The sequence below is a fragment of the Nipponia nippon genome, unplaced genomic scaffold (assembly GCF_047370975.1).
Source record: "Nipponia nippon isolate SJK-2023a ecotype South Korea unplaced genomic scaffold, ASM4737097v1 scaffold_13, whole genome shotgun sequence".
NCBI lineage: Eukaryota > Metazoa > Chordata > Aves > Pelecaniformes > Threskiornithidae > Nipponia > Nipponia nippon.
In genome coordinates, this window is record NW_028262324.1 from 14,656,737 (window position 1) to 14,676,901 (window position 20,165).

Genomic DNA, 20,165 nt, shown 5'->3' on the forward strand with positions numbered 1-20,165 from the left:
GGCACACAGAGGTACCTGCTCCTCCGCAGCACCGCTGCTGTAACCCCTGGCTGATACCGCCCTGCCCTTGCCCCTGCCAAGGGCCTGTTCAACACACGTTCATCCAAGCCCAGGTGTCCTTCTGGGGTCTGATCCCAAGACTACAGAGATCAATAAGACTCTGCAGATGTCGGCTGGCTTTGGATCAGGTTTCTAGAGATGCAGCAGGAGAGCAACACTGCTCTTTAGTCCAGCCTGCAAATGCCACACTGTCCTACAGAAACCTGCTCTCCTGTTTCAAGTGTATCTTTTGTCCTCATGTGGAAGTCAGGGCTTTGTCTTGCCATTACAAAGACCCAAATAACTTCAGTTAGAGGGGAGAAGGAGGAAAGCAGGCAGCATCATGAGTTTTTCTTACAAGACAGCCTTTTTAAATGAAAATAACTCATTAAGAACAGAGGCAAGGCTGTAAAGGATTTTACCACCAAATGAGCACAAATACTCTCTTGTTCTTGCCAGTTGCCACCAAACTAACAGCATGAGTTTCTCATTGGGGCTCTAGAGGGAAGTCCACTAAGTCAATAACAACTTATACTGCAGCCCAATTCTATAATAAAGTCCCCAATCACAAGAATCATCCTGGAGGCTAAATAGAGGTTCCCTGTGTGCTGGCCTTGCTAAAACGAGCTGCAGCACAGAGCAAGGTTATCAGATGAAGCTCCTCTGTAGTGGAGAAAGTGGAGTTTGCTGTGCTGTTTGAATTGCAGACCAGAACCTGACGCATCGCAGGGCGGGTTGGGATTAGTGAACACAAGTAATCAGCTGGCTGGAAGCAAACACCGGCTGTCAGAGAAGCTCCCAGAGCAGTTTATCAAGCCAATATTTCCTCCGCAGAGGGAGCGTTTAAATAGTTACATGAAATTCTTTTTTAGTTGGTCACAGCCAACACCGAGATCATCTCAGGCTGAGCTTTCAGACCATGAGTAATCACTGTTTTGGGCAAGAACTCTCTCAAAGTTTCTGTGGATAATTGAGAGGGGGAATGGAGATTAACTGAGGAATTAGGAAGCTACATTTTCTTATCTGCAAAGGATTTATACTGTCACTCATGACTTGCTGTAGGCCTGATAAAAAAAACATAGCGCGGTTCCAATTATGACTGCAACTTAGATGTATGACCTGGGAATTTAGGCCAGACATAGAGTGCTCCAAAATGAACCTGCGTCCTATAATCACTCTGAGTCTGCTAAGCTACAGCAACACTTAGTAATTCATTGCTTACAGCTCAGGTTTAATTTAGGGCCTGCTTCCCATTTTTATTACTTCTGACCCACCCCTCATTAAGCAGACAGCAATACTTGGCTTATCTAGCCTTCAAAGAGCTTCACTTATTAACTCACAACACCCCTGGCCAAGAGCCATGAATAACTACCACTGTATTTAAGAAGGAAGAATTAAGACAGGGAAGCCACCAGCCTCCCCAGCATCCCTCCAGTTTGTTCTCTGTTCAGCAGAGAGAAGAATTTCTCCCAAAAGGTGCAATGGGAAATATTTTGCCTGGTGTGGCAACAACCCTTGCTGCTGAATTGCACTAGGTCTTCAGCAGGACTGGGAGGCAAAAAACCATCAAGATCTGGTCAGGTATGGAGGTACAGCAAAGTCCTGGGTCCAAACCAGCCCAGCCAGGCTGAGTCCCTGCTGCAGCTCTGCCCTGGGCCAGGCTGGCAGAGAGAGCACGCTCGCTGCTGCAGGAGAGCCTTCCCCTCCGAGTCACACACCTTCTTCCCAAGGTGTTACCAGATCACAAGAGGATCAGCTGTAATCCAGTTAGCTCATAGCCTTCCTCAGCCACCTCTGCAGCATGGCTGGGAATTAGCCCTCAAACCCCATCTCCCCCCAGGACAGCTCTGCTGCCAGGCTTGCTCTCACCCTTAAAAAGCAAATGCACTTTATCTCCTATGAGGGCAGGGCTTCTTCCAGCCACCACCTGCACTCACCAGCAAAGGACTCCAGAAATCAGTACTGGCTCCCCATTTTTGCCACACAATAAGCCGTACTCCTCCCCCTCCCCCTCCCCCCCCCCCAGCAAGGCAGCCCCCTGCCACCGCCACCCCCTCCCTTACCTGGCAGCTAAGCTCCATCCCCCATGATGCAAAGCCTGGGCACTCACCCATAAAGCTCCTACTCACCTTTGAGAGCCCTCCCACTTCTAAGTAAAAGCAGATGATGAAGATGTTCCAGGTGACCCAAATTGCAGTCCAGATGGCATACTAGAAAGGAATGGGGGGGGAGAGAGAGAAGCAATAAACATTAGGAAGTCACTGGAATTAGTTTATATATATGTGATGTAGCTGGGGGCAGTTCAATGCCCTGAGTCAGCACTGCGATTGTTTTCTCTTCCTCCGTTTGTTTCCCGTATGCAGACGGTTCTTGCCCGATTAGAGACACAGGGGCAGAAGTTTGGTGGGAGTGGAAGAGCTTCTGCCATGCCTTTGTCCATCTAGTTCTCCCTGTCTGTTGTGCAGTATCTCGGTGTTACTTTGGTACCAGTAACAGTCCTCTGATATCTTCCAAGTTTGGAGTAAGTACAGTAAAAGTGCAGCACACTGAACAATGTGTTCCTAAGCACAGCAACGCCTGCTAAAATTGTTTATAACGCTCATGCCTGATTTCCCAAGGGCTTTACTCAGTTCCTCATCACTTGCCATATCTCACCAGAGCAGAGGCTGTGAAAGGCTTTGAATGGCTCTGAACAAAACGAACATTACTTACCACCACTATGTAGCGAGGTCTGTACTGAATAGTGCCGAACAGGCCAAGGATAACGATGATGATGTGGAGGAAGTTGGCGAGGATGGGGGCCCACTGGTAGCCCAGGAAATCGAACACTTGCCTCTCTAATGCAGCAAGCTGGAAGGGAGGAGGAAAAGGAGAGTTACAGCTTCTGCGTTCGTGATGTTTATCCTCAAGGTTTTGACAGGCTCCCTGAGCAAATCACTGCAGCAGCTGAAGATGTTACTCCATTCCCAACGCAATTTACTGCCTATGAACCAGGTCAGTAGGACAGAAGATGTGTCTACACGCTCCCTCTTCCACTTTGTATTCATCCCATCTCCTCCGATGACTAAGCTAATGCAGACCAGTGAGCTCCAGTGCCTGTGTGGGGGCACGTCCTCTGTTCTGTGCACTTTGTGATGGGGAGGTGGCCCTGGCAGGGGGCAGAGGGGAGCAGCGGGACGGTAACATCTTAAATGGCTGGAGCAGGACTTTCCGGAGCTCATTTGTCAGAGCCTTCAGCATCACTCCGTCATTCCTGACACCTCTCATGTTTCTGCTCTCCAGCACACATCCATCAAAGTGAGAGAGAGGAGGAAACTCTCTCCTCACCTTCGCCCCACAGAAAATGCTGCCACCCAGCACAGAAATTCTGCAAACACATCGGTTTTCCAGGAGGACAGACGGTGTTCCTCTTCTGCACTAATAACATGGTTCAAGGCTAGTACTAAGTTCTAGAAATAACACTCCATTACTGTTGAAGTGCTGGGCCTGATTTTGAGTTCAGATTTGCATAAAGATGTGTATTTCTCTGTAGCCATCATCTGTGTAGCAGCAACAACTGGTCACCTGGATCTGAACAGCTGTGTTACGCATGCAGCTGAAAGAGCACAATAAACATGCAATTGCACATTAGCCTTTACATCCCCCCAGCCTTTAAATGCTATGTCTATAGGTGAAACAGTGAGTGGAGGGGGCAAAACGGTTCCTGCAGGACTTTCCCCAGTGCCCAGCCCTATGCAGAGATCTCCTCTTTGCTTGCCTGTGCTAACGCAGTGCAACCAACCTCCCTCCATTGACCAGTGACTTTGCTAGTGCCGAGGCACAGCAGGAGATTGCCCTGTCAGGGTAAGATTTCAAAGTCTGTTTAATTATCATAGTAGTATGCTGGGATTGCATTATTGCATTTCTTATTTATTTTCACTTAAATAAATAATTACAATTTACCATTGATAGTTAATTTAACTACTAATCAGACATTAACCATGGATGATCCTCGTCCACTGTGTGTAATCAGCTATGTGACATCTTTTCCTGGCTTGGCTTTTAAATGGCAGCTGGGGACCAAGCACTGGAGCGTCTGTAATGGCTTAAAGCATTTAAGGATGTGAGTGGTTGCAGGTCCCAGTCAAGCCGCACGATGAGGGAAGCCACATCTATCAAATGACCACGTTCCCTCCTTCTTCCCGCATCAGTGGGGAAATCACCTTCACACCTCTCTTGGGCTAGGAAAGGTATTGCAATTCTCAGCACCACCTTGGAAGCTCAACAAACCCCTGTATTTCAAAGAAATCTGTAGCAGCCCTGGCTAAGGGAGATCAGGCAGCGTGGTGATAAGCAGGTTTCCCTCTCTGACATCTCTCTTCACTGGCAAAGGGGCGCAGAGAGAGTGGGGAGGGAACAGAGGCAGTCTCCAAAACTGTCTCTCCTGCAAAATAATCAGTCTTCCCTTCAAAGCAACGCACACTGCCCCATTCCGATCAATGCGAACCGCCTGGGAGATGCCATGAGATGTGCTGCACGGCCACGCGCGGGGCTCCGGGGCTGGAACAGGGCAAATGCTGCTCATTTCACCATTCAGCCTGCTCTCCTCCCGAGCACAGCAGATTTTCTGTATCTCATCAGAAACAGCAGTAATAGGTTAAACGCTTAATCTTTTAGGAGGGGATTAACGCACGTACCTTAACGATATTGGGAAATTTTGAATCCTGACTGGTTGGCAAGGGGTCACTTGACTGTGACTGCTTCATCCAATCAGGCATTTAATTGGCTTTGTGTGTTACGTTAACGCGGGAGTGTGTGCCGCACAGCGCATCAGTTAGCCAGGGGCCACAAAGCGGGGTGTTCTGCAGAGATAACGCCCTGCTCAGCTTCGCCTCGTGCCTTCGGGCCCTGAAAAGGGTATAAAGACAGATCCTTCCCACCCACGCCTTCTGCCATGAGTTTTCCCACTCTAGAATCAGGGCATCCACGTCTGGAAAAGTGTTTTCTTCTCACAAATGACCATTTGCCATTAGGGCTGTATAAAAGGGGAAAGCTTGTCCTTCCACAGCTTTGTGATTTTTCCTGCTTGTTTGGACCAGGGAAAATATTGGTCTGTGCAGTGAGAGGTACCCAACCCTCCTGGAGACGGACCTGCCGATCTGCCCTGACTTCAGATTGGGGCACAGCTCCTGGAGAGGCCTCCAGTCCTGGCCACTCTGAATTTTTCCCCATGATCCTAGAAGTTAGCTTCATGTCTTACTTCCCTCTTCCTCACTGGGATTGCCCTTGTCTCCAGGTTGTTTCTGTCCTGATTTACATTCCCTTGCCACTTTCCCTGCATTTTTTTATGTTTTTGTGTCCCTGCGAGCTGCGGGCGTGACGCAGCTGGTACGGAGATCGGCTGTGCCTGCCTGCTGGCTCAGCGAAGGGGAGCGGGAGCCGGGCCGGTACGCTTCTGCGTGATGTGCGAGCTCAGGCAAGCTGTTTCCTCACTTATAAAAAATAACAGCAATTTTCTGTAAGATGTGTGTTGATGACAAGCACAAATGCTGCTGTTGAAACTCTAACACTGTATTACTGACATGCAGGTAGTGAGCCTGTGCTGCAATCCAGCATCAGAAATGCAGCCTGGAGTTACCCTGGACTTGTCCCTGTTCCCCCAGGAACCTAGCATAATTAAGAAAATATTTGCTAAAAACAAATAGATAAACAGCCATTTCACTCATTACACTTCAGGTCTGTGTGCAAAGCTTACCCACTAAATGCTGCTGAGATTTGCAGGTAAACAGGGCTGATGTTTGTGCTAAGCTGGCCTTGATGTGCGGTTGGGATGTAACGAATGTCGTGGTACCCTTCAGTCCTGCCTTTCAGCCTGGCTCAGAAATGGCAGGGTGCCTACGGGTGCCGATGTATCTGCTCCCTCCTACCGAACCTCTCTTGATCCCTCTGGCTGAGCAGGGGCAATGCCATCTTTCTCTGCTGCTGCCAAGTTTCTGCAGAGTAATATCCTTGCTGTAGCGTCCTTTACGATGATTCACACTATGCTATCAAGAAAACCTATTATATTCTAGAGATATTGGTTGTAAAGAGAAATTTCACACATTGTGGCACAGGTTTCAACCCATTCAAAGCTGACAGGACCTTTTCATCAGGGAGGACGGATTTTTCTTCTTTATGACTATTCTTATTAAAAATAGGATTCCTTCTGCTCCTTTTGCATCTCTAGCCCATAGAACATTTTTACCTTTCGTTCTTTAAATTAAATGATTTGTTGCGGTACTAAAATCAGCATAGTTGTGGCAGACTTTTCTCTCCTGAAATAAACCACATTTCTGCTGATCTGAGTGAAACTGGAATCGCAAATAACCGTGTGAAGCAATTGTTAGCCAGGCAAACAAAACAAGCCAAAGCTCTCTGTTGGGCTATCATTCATTTATACAGCCGGGAAAGATAAGGAAGGCAGAGAAGATGTTCTGCAGTTTACCGAGAGCCCTATCGCCTGGCTCACCCAGAGTGAGCGCAGAGAGGCTCTGGGAGCCAAGCACCATGCTCAAGGGCTTTACACCATTAAAACTTCACCAGAGAGGGAAGCTGTACCGGAGCTGGAGGGGAGCGCTGCCGGAGGGAGCCCACTGCAGCACAGGAAAACGGTCTTAGAAAACATCTCAAAATGCGGAACAGTTTCTTGTTGGGGGGTTCAAAGCGTTCCAGTTGCGTTTCCCATGGCTCTGGCAGGACAGTGTCACTGGCAGATGTCGATGCCAGCGGGACACTCCGAGCCGATTCAACATGGGCTGGGGGTGCTTGTTTGTATTCCGGTCCCTCAAATCTTTTCTATCCCCTCATCTTTGTCTTCTGTTGCTCCAGTCATGCTGATAAGCTGGAGGGTTCAACCTGTTCCCGTGGTGCCTCCATGCCAAGGACGAAGGGGTGCTGATGAACCACTCAGTTACCTGTAATTCTTTAACTCCCTGTCCTTTATAGGCTACTATCAAGGCCATGTTATCAGCTAGCTTTGCTCTTCTAAGTTTATTAAGCTTTTAAAGCCTTTAATCTTATTTGGTTTGGCTCTATGTCTTTCACCGCATTTCTGAAATCAGTTGGGACACAAAATAACAAATATCACTTTCCAGATGTTGACATGACTCGTACAGATGCAGGCAAGATGCTCAGAAAGGCCACTGCCAGGTACAGACACACAGAGAGGGTGCCCTGCCTACACACACGCACGTGTCCATACGTATCCGTTCCTGCAAGCAAACCTGCTTTTACACTTTCCAAGTTCAGCTTTAATAAGAGATTTCTTTTTAAAATTAAATGTTGGATATAAATTTACAAGCATGCAATAAATGGAGCAAATGGGAAAGGCTGATCCTACTGCTATGGGCCAGCCAGCAATTAAGGGAGATACTCCTGCAAAAAAGAAGAAAAAATGTTTTGCCCAGCAACCTAGACGATTTGCCACTTGGCCTATAAAACAGCAACTTGAAAACTCTTTTGCTGCTCCTCATCTTTCACTGCCGTAAGGACACACGGCCGCACAGACTGCTCCAGCTCCTGCCCTGCCCTTGCTCGGTGCTGTACGCAGCCACCCAGGACCCCTGCGTGCGTATCCACAGCTTCAACACAGCCAACATTTGCGACTTAAACCCCTCTGTTTGCTTTCTCCCTAGCCTGAACTGAGAAAGAGCCTCACCGCAGCCCTGGGTCGCCGCCGCGCCCCTGCGATGCTCAGGGCTGCCTGGCTGCCTCCCGAGGCCTTGATTCAGCATTTGATTCCCTGCCAACTGGCTCTGCTTTTTAAGAAGATGCTCTTTGTTTGTCTACTGTGCAAACACCATCGGAGCGGCCAAGACTTTCACTGAAAAAGGTCACGGGTCTTTTCTTGAGGAAAAACTCGCGCTGATTTCCTGAGGTATTTTGGCTATGCAGTGGCTGATGGCCTGAGTTCAGGACAAAGTCACAGTACTGCTATCCCTATGAGACATCATATAAGGATGAAAATTTAAGCCCAGCTAGCTGAAACAGCAGGAAGAAATTAAAAAGTCTCAAATGTATAATTTAAAAATATATCTATTTAGGTTTTGAACACAAATATCTTTATTTTTGTTTCCTTCAAGCACTTTAAGTTTGGCAATACTAAACACCTGTCTGCTCTGTTTATTATTATTATTGTATTGGTATTATTGTTATTATTATGATATATTATTATACATAGTCTTTCTATACAATTGGTTTGTGTTTGTAAATGGTGAAACAATGCTTGATCTAAAGAATCTTAAAGCCAAGCTGCAGTGTGGTGAAACTATCAGCAGTGAGCAGAAAATTCCCGTCTGTGTGCCAGTGCTTATTCAAGGCGGAGAAGATTTTGTGGGCAGAAAAATTATTAAACGGTAAGCCTGCTTTTACCACAGTGGCTGCATTTCTAAATAAATATTAATGGTTGTAATAGCTGTTTAATTAAGTTTATCTGAAAAAGCAGTTCACTGAGCCACTACTTCACATCTCCCTAATCGAGGGGCTCGTTCTGCTAGGTGCCGCGTCCTTGTCTCTCCTAAAGTCAGCCTCTCACGTGCTAATACATGCTGCATTCGTGAAATCTCATTTTTCTTCAGTAAGTGTTGTCAAGGAAACCTTCCTTGGGGCCTTGTGATCCACAGCTCCATTCCCAGCATCCCTCGTTGAACTACAGAGGTCAAGAGACTAATTGCACAGGAGGTCTCTGTTTGTCACTTTGTCTCTCAGACATCTTTGGTCGCTCTGGCCACTGGATACAATAAACCTCATTCTCTGCTCGGTTTGGTCCGTTTTCTCCCCAGAAGCTGCTGAAACCCCCTCTCTTCACACAGATATTAGAGAGGCCTCCAATAGCAAACCGTATATCTTTAAATTGTTTCTGTTTCAGAAGCAAACCCCGGTCACTGCGGTGGCCTGGAAGACCAGTGCCTGCCAAAGATACCCGCAAGGCAGCTGGAGAGGTCCCCGTCGCTGGCGTGAGCCCCACACCAGGTCGCTGCCCTGCAGCAGGGACTGCCCGCTCCTGGGGTGTTAGACTCCAGCAAACACAGCTTTCAGACTGCATCATGCCAGAGCTGAGGATCAGGACCTCTCCCACCCCAGTACCATCCTGTGCGGAGCCTGGGCAGACTCAACCCCTCGGTGTGGTTCAGCACAACTTCCCTGCCGAAGGCCGGAGCATCCTGCTGTTAAACAGCCCGGCACTGAGTCCTCACCTCCTCCTTCCCCCTGGTCTGGCACCTTTGTGCTCTGGATTCTCCCCTCCCGGCGTCATTTTGTGTGTTGGCAACGATGCTCTCAGGAGTGCCACTGCTTTGACCTTGATCCCTACGCTTTCTGCTGCCAATGCCTTTCAGAAACATCCTGGCTGCAAAGATAAGTCATTATGCAGTCCCACACGCCCGAATGCTGCTTAGCATTCCAGAAAAGGCACAATCCTTGCTAAACGTAAGGGATGAGACTGGCACTGAAGCAGTGCAGAAGCCCGTTCGTTTGTGTCTGGAGTTGAGGCTCCAGCTTCAGAAGGACTGAGGTTTCCTCGTACCTCACGTATAGCCACCAGCCTTGCTCGGCTGAAAACATGGGCTATGCACAAGCATTCATGCACACAAACCTCTTAAACCTTTTTTCCCCAAGTGTTGGGTTGGGCCGCGTAGTGGGCAAAACAGCAGGGGTATGTGCAGGGAGGGAGAAGGCGCTGGGCTGTAAGGCGGTAGCTGGCAGTAATTTTTCTAGCAAGACCAGGCAGTCCACGGTCCCCCCCAAGCGGCACATGCCCAGGTGCAGTGCGAGCGTGGCAGCCCCCTCCTGCTCCGCCGCCCTCTGAGCACGGTGAGCAGCAGTACGGTGAATGAGCTGGCTCTTGCACATAACGTTGCAGAGGAGAGGCTGCCCAGCACTGACTTTCTGAATGGTGCTCAGAATACAGCTCCCAGGAAAAAGACTGCTTCCTAGGAGGAATGTTTCAGTAAAATTATTGCCCTTATTACCTAAACTTCTTCCAAATCGGGGTCAGTTACGTCCCTGGTGAGGCTTGTGCTCTGTACGGCCCACGCAGCCTCTGGCCCCTTTGGTTTTCCTGGACCACGTCTCGCCTCGGGGCTCAGTCAGACCTCAGGGATGCAGAGAGGTGTCTGTGCGGCAGCATCAGATACCCGAGCTGCTCTGTTCCCTTCGCTCCTGCTTGTGTCTCCTGATAGCATCTAAAGTACTGCGTGCTGCTGTGATTGCTGATTGCCAGGATTAGCAATCAGGCTAAATTAATAGGCAGGTGCCTTTGTGATCCAGGCAAAAAAGCACTCTGGCAAGAATGACAAACTTGGTTTATTTGTAACCTACGTCAACACTCAAACCTAAGTTTCCCAAACATAATTAAATTAATCTGTTGTGCCCACAATGCTCCCCTCCCCCGAGCTTTTTTCTCCTCCCTCAGTTTCATAGCTCAGCTTTGGCTCTCCAGCTTTGCAGCAGAGAGAGGGGGCACTGGAACGAAGGGGACGTGACTGTATTTGCAACAGACATAAAAAATAATGAGTTTCTTCAACAAGTGCCTGACATTTTTGTCAGCCAGATGCTCCGTAAGGCACAGCCTTATCCCAGGCTCAGGCTCCACACTTGTGGCAGTCCTGGCTTTCCCTCGCCTCCTGGAGGCCTTGCAGTCTATCTTAGCCCACCCCGTACTGACGAACCTGGGCAAGCATCCCTGCTGCTCCCCACAAACAGCATCCTGGCGTGGCAGACAGCTTTAGCACTGGGGGGCCGCCTTCTCCCACCAGTAGCACAAATTTCCCTGTTGAGTGAAGTACGTTAAAGATGTGGCATTAACTCACCAGCCATTTCCCTCGGGAGATCTGCTGCCATTTATGAAGCCATCTAAACACTATAAATGCTGTGAGGCAGAGCAGTGTTGGAGATCAGCAGGAATTTAATTTTCTAATAGCAAGATTTATTTCCTACCAACAGGGCATTGCATTCTGTGATCCCTGCCTCAGCCAGGAAGGCTAGCCGAAGTCTGGGCTCGTTCACATGACAGGGATGCAGGAAAAAAGTGAAAATACTTAAAAATTAGCTAAGGGGTTGTTTGGTATGGGGCATATACCCTATATTCTCTGGAGCTGCTATCCTAAGCATTGTCTGCTTAGCTAAAAGAGCCCTGCTGCTGGAGGGAGAGAGCAAACACATCGACAGTCCTGGGGGTATTTAAAAGCCGGGCAGACGTGGTGCTTAGGGACATGGTTTAGTGGTGGACTTGGCAGCGCTGGGTTAACGGTTGGACTCAATGACCTTAAGGGTCTTTTCCAACCTTAACAATTCTACAATTCTATGACTCTATGACTTGCACAGAAGGTACAAGACCGTCCTGAAGCACTGTTTGGGCCAGGATTGCCCAGCCTGTCTCCTAATGATGCAGGTCTCTGGAGTCTCCTGGATGTGGGAGCAGCAGTTTGGGAACAGCTCAGAGATCCCCACGAGCTCTCAAGTGCACTAGAAAGACTTAAAATCATTCAGGAATTGGACCAAAACTCACAGGGTGTATAAAGCCCCTGAGATACCAGCTGGGCTCACCCAGTTCAGACAAAATTATGGCTATCTTTGCTATTTTATAGGCACTTATTGCAAACTGCAATTTTATTTTGCCTCTGGTTACCCCAAAGTTGAATTATGACCTTAAATATACTACTGGCAGTTTCCCAAAGGAGGAAGAAACTCTTGCTTCAGGCTCGAAAAGCCAAGCTCAGCTTTTCCTCTGTCCTGTCCACACACAGCCCAAGAAAGACTCGCTGTGTCCGAGGGACGCTGAGAACATCCCCTGCCTTTAGCTTTATGAACACAAGTGACCCCGGCGAGCCTCAGTCGTGCTGGCACCTGTAGCACTTCCTCCTCAGGAAGGGGCAGCTGTAGCCTGAGCTACAGAAATGCCTCTCTGAAGGCAAAGCACCTGCAGAAAGCCATCTGAAGCTGTTTTTCTTGACCAGGGGAACATGAGGATGAGAGGTTCTTGGTGTCCGTGTAGCATGGGCAGCAAAGCCCCACTTTTTGTGTAGCTCTGTGGGTCAGAGCGCTCCTGAACTCAGCAGGATGCTCCCCAGCACCTGTGGACAAATGGTCCCTGCATCACTCATCTTTTTTGGAAACCCCCCAGGGCCTTGCTAGGTAAAGCTCCCCTCTCTCCTCTTTGCTTGACGGTCCCTCTCCCTCTGCTGCGCACCTTCCACCCGCCCCGTCCTGCTCCGGCCGGCTCAGCGGCCGCTCTCCCCCCAGCTCCATGCTGCGCATCGCACTGGGAGCTCTGGCAGCTGATCCTCTTAATTAGGTCACGACTAGATCACGCGTAAAACACTTGCACCAGCCAGATCCTCTGAAGGAAAAACATGCAAGCTCTGCAACCGGGGTAAAAGCTCGAGAGAGGAAGGATGCCAAAGCTGAAATAACTCTTCAAAACTTTGTCCATAGGAACCTTGTTTCAGTTTCTGCTCAACAGCTGGGTCCCTGCTCCCTGACACTGTAGCTAAGTGCTAGTGTTGCTTTAATTTCCACTTGCTCCCGCTGCAATGCCAGATTGCTTGGATATTCGTAAACAGAAGGAGTTTAATGAAAATTATAATTAGAGCCCTGCGGTGCTCTTGCAGGTCGCTTTTACACTGGGCTGCCTATTTACATTACAAATCAGGCTGGTGTCACTGCGGAGTCTACAGCAAGAGAAGAGAATTCATTAAAAGGGAAGCGCAGGGTGGGTGAGAAATAGGGGAGAAATAAAATGATATTGTTATTATTAATAATCTAGGAAATTGGGATGATGCCATGATCTTGCTGCAACTTTGCTCCTAGAAGGAAAGCCAATTTGTGATCATCCTGCAGCGGGAGGGGAGAGAGCACAGCCACCCAGAAACTTCCACTGGCAATTACTGTACAAACGGACCCTTTTTCATAGAGCAAGACTTTCTCTCCCCCACCAGGACACAGAGAAGTGCTCTTAGCACTTCTGCTTCCTAATACCTCGCTGTGAAGTGGGGGGGTCAGGGAGACACATGTGAAGCCGAAGGGATGCGTTCCCCATGATTTTACAGCTTTCCCTTCCTGCCTGCCAGCAGCCCCATATGATGCTTTTTGCCCCTCTGTAACGCCAGGAGCAGCAGCTCCTTGAGGAAGACAGAAGCCCTCATTCAGTGAAGCGCTGGAGCATCTGCTGACTTGAGGCACAGCGTCTGCCCAGCTGCAGTCGTGTGCTGACGGGCTCTCTAAAATCGGGGCCTGGCAGAGCAGGAGAGAAGATTCCATGGGAACAGCACGGAGGCATCGGGGTGTCGATGCACTGGCACCCAGCCCGGCTCCCGCACCGGGCAGCACAAACCGGTGTTACCCCAAATACAGATCAATCACCTGGCTTTGATTCTGCTCCTGCTGCCTCCACCAAAGCCCTCCAGCACGGTTGTTAACTGTCAGCTTTCCTATCTATGCAGTGGAATTAGAAATGACACCTTCATTTTACACAGAGGATAGCTGGAGACTTAGGTTGTATTTGTAAAAAGCTTCTTTAATATTTCATACTAATCATCCTGCATCAGCAGAAACCGCACCATCATTGCAATAGTGTTTTTATTGGATGCCTGCCTGCCCATAAAAAGAGGTGGCATTGTAGGTTGGGGACCTCCCCGTGATGATCACAGCACCAGCCCCCTCACCTTTCCCATCAGTCACTTTCTCAAACCAGAGGTAAACTCACCCCGCTCCCCTGCCTGCATCCCCCCAAATTCAGCCCCGTTGATGCTCCAACCAAATCCCAGCAATGCCCAGTAAAGGACGCCCCATCAGTCCATCTGCCAGGCTCCCCACTGCTGCTCATCTCAGCTATTAATCTTACCTCGCCCTCCGCGGCCGGAGGACGTAACTTTAGTCTAATAAACAGCTGGGAAGTCAGGACAGAGCAGATGAGCTAATACTGCAGAAGTGATTGGGTTTATATATCAAAACCGACCCAGGAGACTTTCCCCTCGGCACGTTATGGCAATATGCAGAAAGTTTTCAGACAAATTAGAAGCTGGAGGTATTTTAGGAGCTTGGCTGCAAATGGGCCAAGCCATTTGCTTGCACTTCATGCACGCTATCGTCAGGATAAAATGACCCATACTGCGACAGCTGAGTTTTAACCATCACTAGTAACACTCTGTTGCTTGTGCTTTGCCAAAAAACAACCTAACACAAAAACGTGCTTGTTTCAGTTAAAAAAAAACGACAAAAGAAAAATTTCCCTCGAAAAACTATAGCTGAAAAAACACGTGGCCATTTTTTCAGCTGAAAAATAACTGTCAGTGAAGAAATACTGACCAACTCTCCCCTAATGAATGTACTAGCAAACTTCCAGGCCTGTCATCAAAGCATGAAATGAGAAAGAACTGAGAAGAAAAGAGTATTTTGGACATGAAAAACATTTAGTGGTGCAGCTTCTGGTTCCAGTAAAATGCTTCTGACAGGAAGGGTTTTAAATTGGAACAAACAGGCAAACAACTATTTTGTCACAAATAGGGACTGTCAGAGGCTTTTGGGGTATTGCAGGGATTTTCCAATAACCACAATCCCCACAAACAACTTCCCTTCTAGAAAGTGGCTAGAAAATGAATCAATCACTATTGACTTTCATCTTCTGATTGCTTCACTGGAAGAAAACCAGTCGTACTTAAATAATTGATTAATTACCTTAGTAATTACAGGTAACAAATCTACCTTCCCTTGCCTCCCTCAAGACATGTCAAGGGATATTTCAGTTTTCCAGCCACTTTAGGAGGCAAAGCCAATTTTGTGCGACCCAAGATGACTTCCCAGGCGTTGCCGGGACCTCGCTCGGAGACAAGGAAGGGTGACCACCTCTTGGGTTCCTTCCTTGGCTGTAGCCTCCCTACGAGCGTCACAGGCTGGGAAGCGGAGATCCAGCTCGCTTTTTCTTAGGTCAATAAAAGCAAGAAACTGAACTGCTCAAACAGATTAAGCAAGTAAATACGTAAGGATGGAGACGGCGGAAAGTTTAGACACGGATTTGAGGCTGAAGTTCAGCCTCTCTCTTTCACGGGTTGAGGAAGCAGCTTGGGAAGCGCAGCCTCCTCTGGGTAGTCATTAAAGGTGAAGAGCGCATCTCTGCTACAAGATTGAGTGCTGGAAGTGCGTGCCTCGGGGTGGAGAGTCCGGGTTCAAAGCGTGAGAGTGAGCCGTGGTGGAAGGCACTAAGCCCGTGTTTTTCTCATGCTCGCCATTCCCTGCACCGCTGTGTTTTCCTGCTATACTTGAGAGGAGTTCAACGAAACAAAAGATTCTCATCGGGGATTTATTAGCAATACAGTATCATGCTAAAAAAAAAAAAAAAAAAAGCAAAGGTTTAACAAGTTCTCCCACTTGCATTCATGGCATTGACCGTATCACTTTTTGTGCACCATCCCCTTTGTTTTTGCTCTTCAGTCCAAGCAGATGATGAAATGAGAGCCGTGATGTTCACTTTGATGGAGGCGAGCTGCTGGCTTTCCAACAGTGTAAATAAGGATGCAGTGCCTTTTAAAAAGCATTACTTTTAAAGGAAAGCCCTTCTGAGTGAGGGCTAGAATGGGATTATTTTCCACATGACCAAGCGTCAAAAGGAAAGCGGCAGCCCAGTCCATGCTCTTATCGCCCTCCCCGAGTCACCCATTGGATAGATTTGTCACAAGGTGAAACAGGAGCAAGTCCTCAATTTATTATCGTTTTCTACTTGTCCTCCTTAATGCAGTTCCTGCCAGGATGAGTTTGCTGTGGGAAAGTGGAATGAAACCAGGCCTTTCAGTTTGCTGCTAAATGGGACTGGAGGGAGGCTTTCAGGGGGGAGGGAAAACCTCCCTCATTATGAAGGGAAAATGTGCAACGCAGAGTTTTCATCGGATGCTGCCCAGCCTCCCAATTAGGATGGCTGAGACAAACAGTGGCGTTATTATATTTAACTGTTTATCCAGTGTCACTCAGCCATTGTTTATTTTATGAGCATAATTTATCTCTTCTGTTGTGCTACCCAATTTGTTTGCATTTTCAGTCCAGTTGAGTGTCTCTCTTTTATTGTATACATCTTTTGGCCTCCCACCAACCGACTCTCCAATTAAGTTTCCAAGAGTTTCGCACAATGGCCAGGCTCCTCCTGCGCTTCATTTTTCGCATGGCGTTTGCGTCCCCTTCATTTCTGCGCTGCCCCTACCCCTCCCCTGCTGACTCGCAGCTCCTCAATGGCTCATGGTTTATTCAACAGCAAAGCTGAATTTCTCTTTTCCTTCTTTTTTTTCCCTTCCTCCCCTCTTTTAAAATAGAGGCTGGTCAATAGATGCCACTGCTCTGGAGAACAAAGTTCATTTGCAGCAAATCTTTAGCGGTTCTGCCTCCGCAGTGCAAGAGTTTGGTGACCTTGCAGGGACTGAACCCCGAACTGCGGGCAGCTCAGATGTGGGGCACCCATGAACTCTTGTGTCTCCTCCGGCCACGAAAGCGGACAAAGACTTGCCCTCTATTAGCATGTGTTACCAAAGCTTCACCCGCACATGGCCCTGCCTCCTTGCTTGGTCCCCTTGGAGGTGCGAGGCGATTCCTCATCCTTGGAACGACGGCATCTTTGGCTTGTCCCTACTCCAAACTTTCTGACCATATTTTTCAAGTCTTTTCATCTTCTTGCTTGCAGCTCTGTCTGCAAGGATTAGCTAAAATAGAAAAGTGCCAATCCACGTTATGGAAATTCAAATCCTTGCCGCTACATTAAGTAATTTCAAGGAAGTTTAATCTGGCAAGACTCCGAGGTGAACTCCAGAACAGCGATAACAGTATCTGTGCATCGCCTCTTCCACCAGCGTGACGACACTGCAGCGGTAAGAAGCAGCTTTGTCCTCCTTATCATAGCAGGCTGCGGACCGCCGCTGTTTCTGATGGCGTCTAGCAAAATCCCGCTGAGCTCTCAGCCCTGGGTTACAGGTGAACAAGGCCTTTACTGCGGCATTCCCACGGAGTCTGCCAGGACTGGGTTTCCAGGATTTCTCCTAGAAAATCTGTACAGTGTCTCACCACCGAACACTGGAGCTCCAGCTGAAACGCCCTTTGTTTGCAGGTCAGTGTCCAAAATGGGGAGTGAGGAACTTTACATGGCCATGGCAGCCACCACGAGGGAAAAACATGGCAGCCGCGAAACCTGGGTTACAACCCATGCAAGGAAAGCATCCTTTATCTAAGTGATCTGCAAAGGAGTTTACTGCCCCTCCACCTCCTGTCACTACGAGCTGCTTCAGAAATTCATCGTACTTTAAATGATTCACTCAAGTATCCATTCAGTCCCAGTTCATAGATTGCAGAGCCTTTATTACAGAGCCATATATTTAGCACTGGAATAGTTCTCAGCAGTTGTAACAGCCCTGTCATCTAAGGAATAAAACAAAGAGCCATTATTCATCAGAAAGGAGACACAGTCTGAAGCCATGGCAGAGTTTTTATATCACCCTATCTATTCTTTCAGGCTGTCACACAACTCAGTTTTAAGCTGCTTCAGTGGCAGCCCTGGAAGCCTGCACGCTTCTGTAGCTTCTCATAGCTAACTTCCCAGCTAATGTTGTTTTAAACTGACAGCAGGACTGATCCTGAGCACACTGCGTCTGGCCAGTGACTTAAGAGCAGGAAGGTTAACCTCGTCAGAAAAGCTTGAGGTAGATGTCAGTCTCTGGCTAGGTCAGGAATAAATGCCGGCAGGGTTATTTAAAGACACAAGGAAGCACGGCTACAAGGAGCGACGGATGAATGTGCACTTTGGGCACTGATTATATCCAGAAGATCTGGGTTTGGGCTCTGGTCTGATGGCAGAGCTTTGTGTAGGACCCAAGAACACACCGAGGAGTGCATGCCAGCGGTCCCGACCTCACACTGGTGTGGATCCTGCAGCCCTCCCGTACGTGCCATGGTTTGCTTGGTGGGTGTATGTCCAGCACGGACCTGGAGGAACCAGCCTGGTTCTGTGGATCTAGACACCTGGGGATTAGTACCTTGAGATGTACTCAGCATGAACCACCCTCCACCCTGCCTAGCAGCTGCCCGACTTCCTCTGCATCCCTGGGAAGAGCAGGTCAGATTTGGGGCCAGCAGACCGCTTCTAACATGCGCTTCTCTGGTGCAAATGAGCCCATTAAATGCAAACGAAGCAGCACCATTCACAGAACCAACCACCATCAGGTCTCCTCGGGCTTCTGTGAGCATTTGAGAATCTGCCTGTGTCAGCACAAAGGCAGGATAAAGAGCCCGCAGAGCAGATACCTCTGAGAAGGTGTCGTGCAGGGGCCCTCGCCAGCTGTTTGCACAGCGAGGCAGACCCATCCTTCCCTTGAATGTCTCCTCTCAGAATAATGAGATGGGAAACTGGAAGGCCCAGAATCCTAAAAAGTGGCAGACATTTGAAAAAGAATTGCCCTTTCCCAGCTTTGTAATTTGTTTTAAGGCTGGCAATCACATCTCCAAACCCCCATGCTCACTTTTCTCCACATGCTTGGCAAGCAAAGGGCACATCGCAGGCTGTGAACTCCCGTTATGCTTCTCCCAACACCCCGCTCTCCTCCCTGTCGAACAGCCAGCAATCTCCCAGGCTAATTAGCCAAACTGTATTCTGCACATATTTAGCATTTCTGAGTAATTAGGATAATCAGATTTCTCCCCTAATTCTGTACATATACAATATAAGCAGGTGTATTGCCTTTCCCACAATGATATCACAAAAAGTGCGTTGTCTGCCGGAGCGAGGGATGCCAGCCGCCTGTCAGAGCCCATTCTCATCTCACACATGGAAATCTGCTGCTAACGGATTACCAGTAGCCATGGGAAATTAGGAACTGGGTTTGATTTGGCTAAGTAGCCAGTCGTGCAAGCTATCTAAATGCACAGAGTCTTCAAATCTGGCCAGAGTCTTGGCTGTTCTCGTCATCGTCCTCCAGGGAAGAGCTGCAGGAGAAGCTCTTCTGCGCTGCAGCTGGACAGGAGGTGTTTGGCCCAGAACCTCAAAGGTGTTTTGGGTTCTGGGGAAGTGCAATAGTCCACCCAAGTCTGAGGACTCAGGTCTTGGTCATCCTCCACAAAGTTAATCAGCCTATGGACCTAGACCTTGTCTCTGTGGACTTGTTAGCTGGTAAACACATACATGCGGTCTCTGCTGCTTTCAAGGCCTCTAAATAAAGAGGTCAGCTCTGTCTTGTCCTGGTTAGGGAGGGTCTTTGGTTCAGGAGGAGTTTTTCTCCAGTCAGCTTCACTCAATAATTCCTTCTCAGGGAAGCAGAAAAGCTTTTTTAAGTGCCCATGACTACATCCTGGTTCTTGGAACATTTGGATGTGGTGCTTCTACTAAAGTGGGACTATTTCCCTCTTGGTAGAGTATCAAGGGTCCAGCATCTCTGAAAGGAGGAAAGGACGCTCCCAAGCCTCATAGCCTGGAGTTAGGCACTCCTGAGTATCTGGAACATAGCAGTAATATTAAGGAAAGATCCTGCCACATACCCTCCACAAAAAGACCATCTATCTGCTGAGCTTCATGTAGGGGAAAAGTTTGCTTGTAGACCTCAGAGTACAACCCCATATACTCCCAACACAAAGAAACCATTTCTAATGTGCAGGGCAATGGTCTTATTGTAGTACTGTAGAAATAACGTCCAAACCTCGTAAATATGAACAAATCCAAGTAAGGCCAGGATTTAGATTCCTCCTGATCTCCAGGTAGGTTAACCGTCCTGGTACTGAGGTTGAGCTCTGGTTACTACAGAGGTAATTTTCAGGTGGAGCTGAAGATAGACAGTGACAAACTGTTAATTGTGGTGAGGCTGTTTATCTGTGATGGATGAACACACCATACAGAGCACTCCATGCGAGGTTACGGTCAATATTTTATAAGTTCTGTGTAGGTAATAAAATGCTCCCTCCCCTTCTGTAGTGTCCTCTATCTCACCTTCTCTGTTCAGATGAAACGGTGTTTACGGATGAACTATCTCTAGAGAATAGCGCTTGGGAAATATAATTCAGCACCAGACGCTTTAATGGGTCCAAGGCTGTTGTCAGAGTCACCACAGACACAGGACAGGTCCCCGTTCCCCGGAGAAGGGTCACAGGGGGCT

General features: G+C 48.4%; 1 protein-coding gene across 4 annotated transcripts in view; it reads right to left on the reverse strand.

Moving 5' to 3' along the window:
* The window catches only part of NKAIN4 (sodium/potassium transporting ATPase interacting 4), a 52,261-nt gene that overhangs the window by 23,603 nt on the left and 8,493 nt on the right, over positions 1-20,165 (reverse strand). For all 4 annotated transcript variants that reach the window (XR_015703071.1, XM_087750321.1, XM_087750320.1 and 1 more), the window contains exons 2-3: positions 2,752-2,889; positions 2,169-2,249 (exon numbers count right to left, since the gene is read on the reverse strand). Coding sequence is in view for 3 of the 4 variants with exons in the window: in XM_087750321.1 (XP_087606447.1) it covers positions 2,169-2,249; positions 2,752-2,889 (219 nt within the window). In the remaining variant the exon portion in view is untranslated. The remainder of the gene's footprint in view (positions 1-2,168; positions 2,250-2,751; positions 2,890-20,165) is intronic.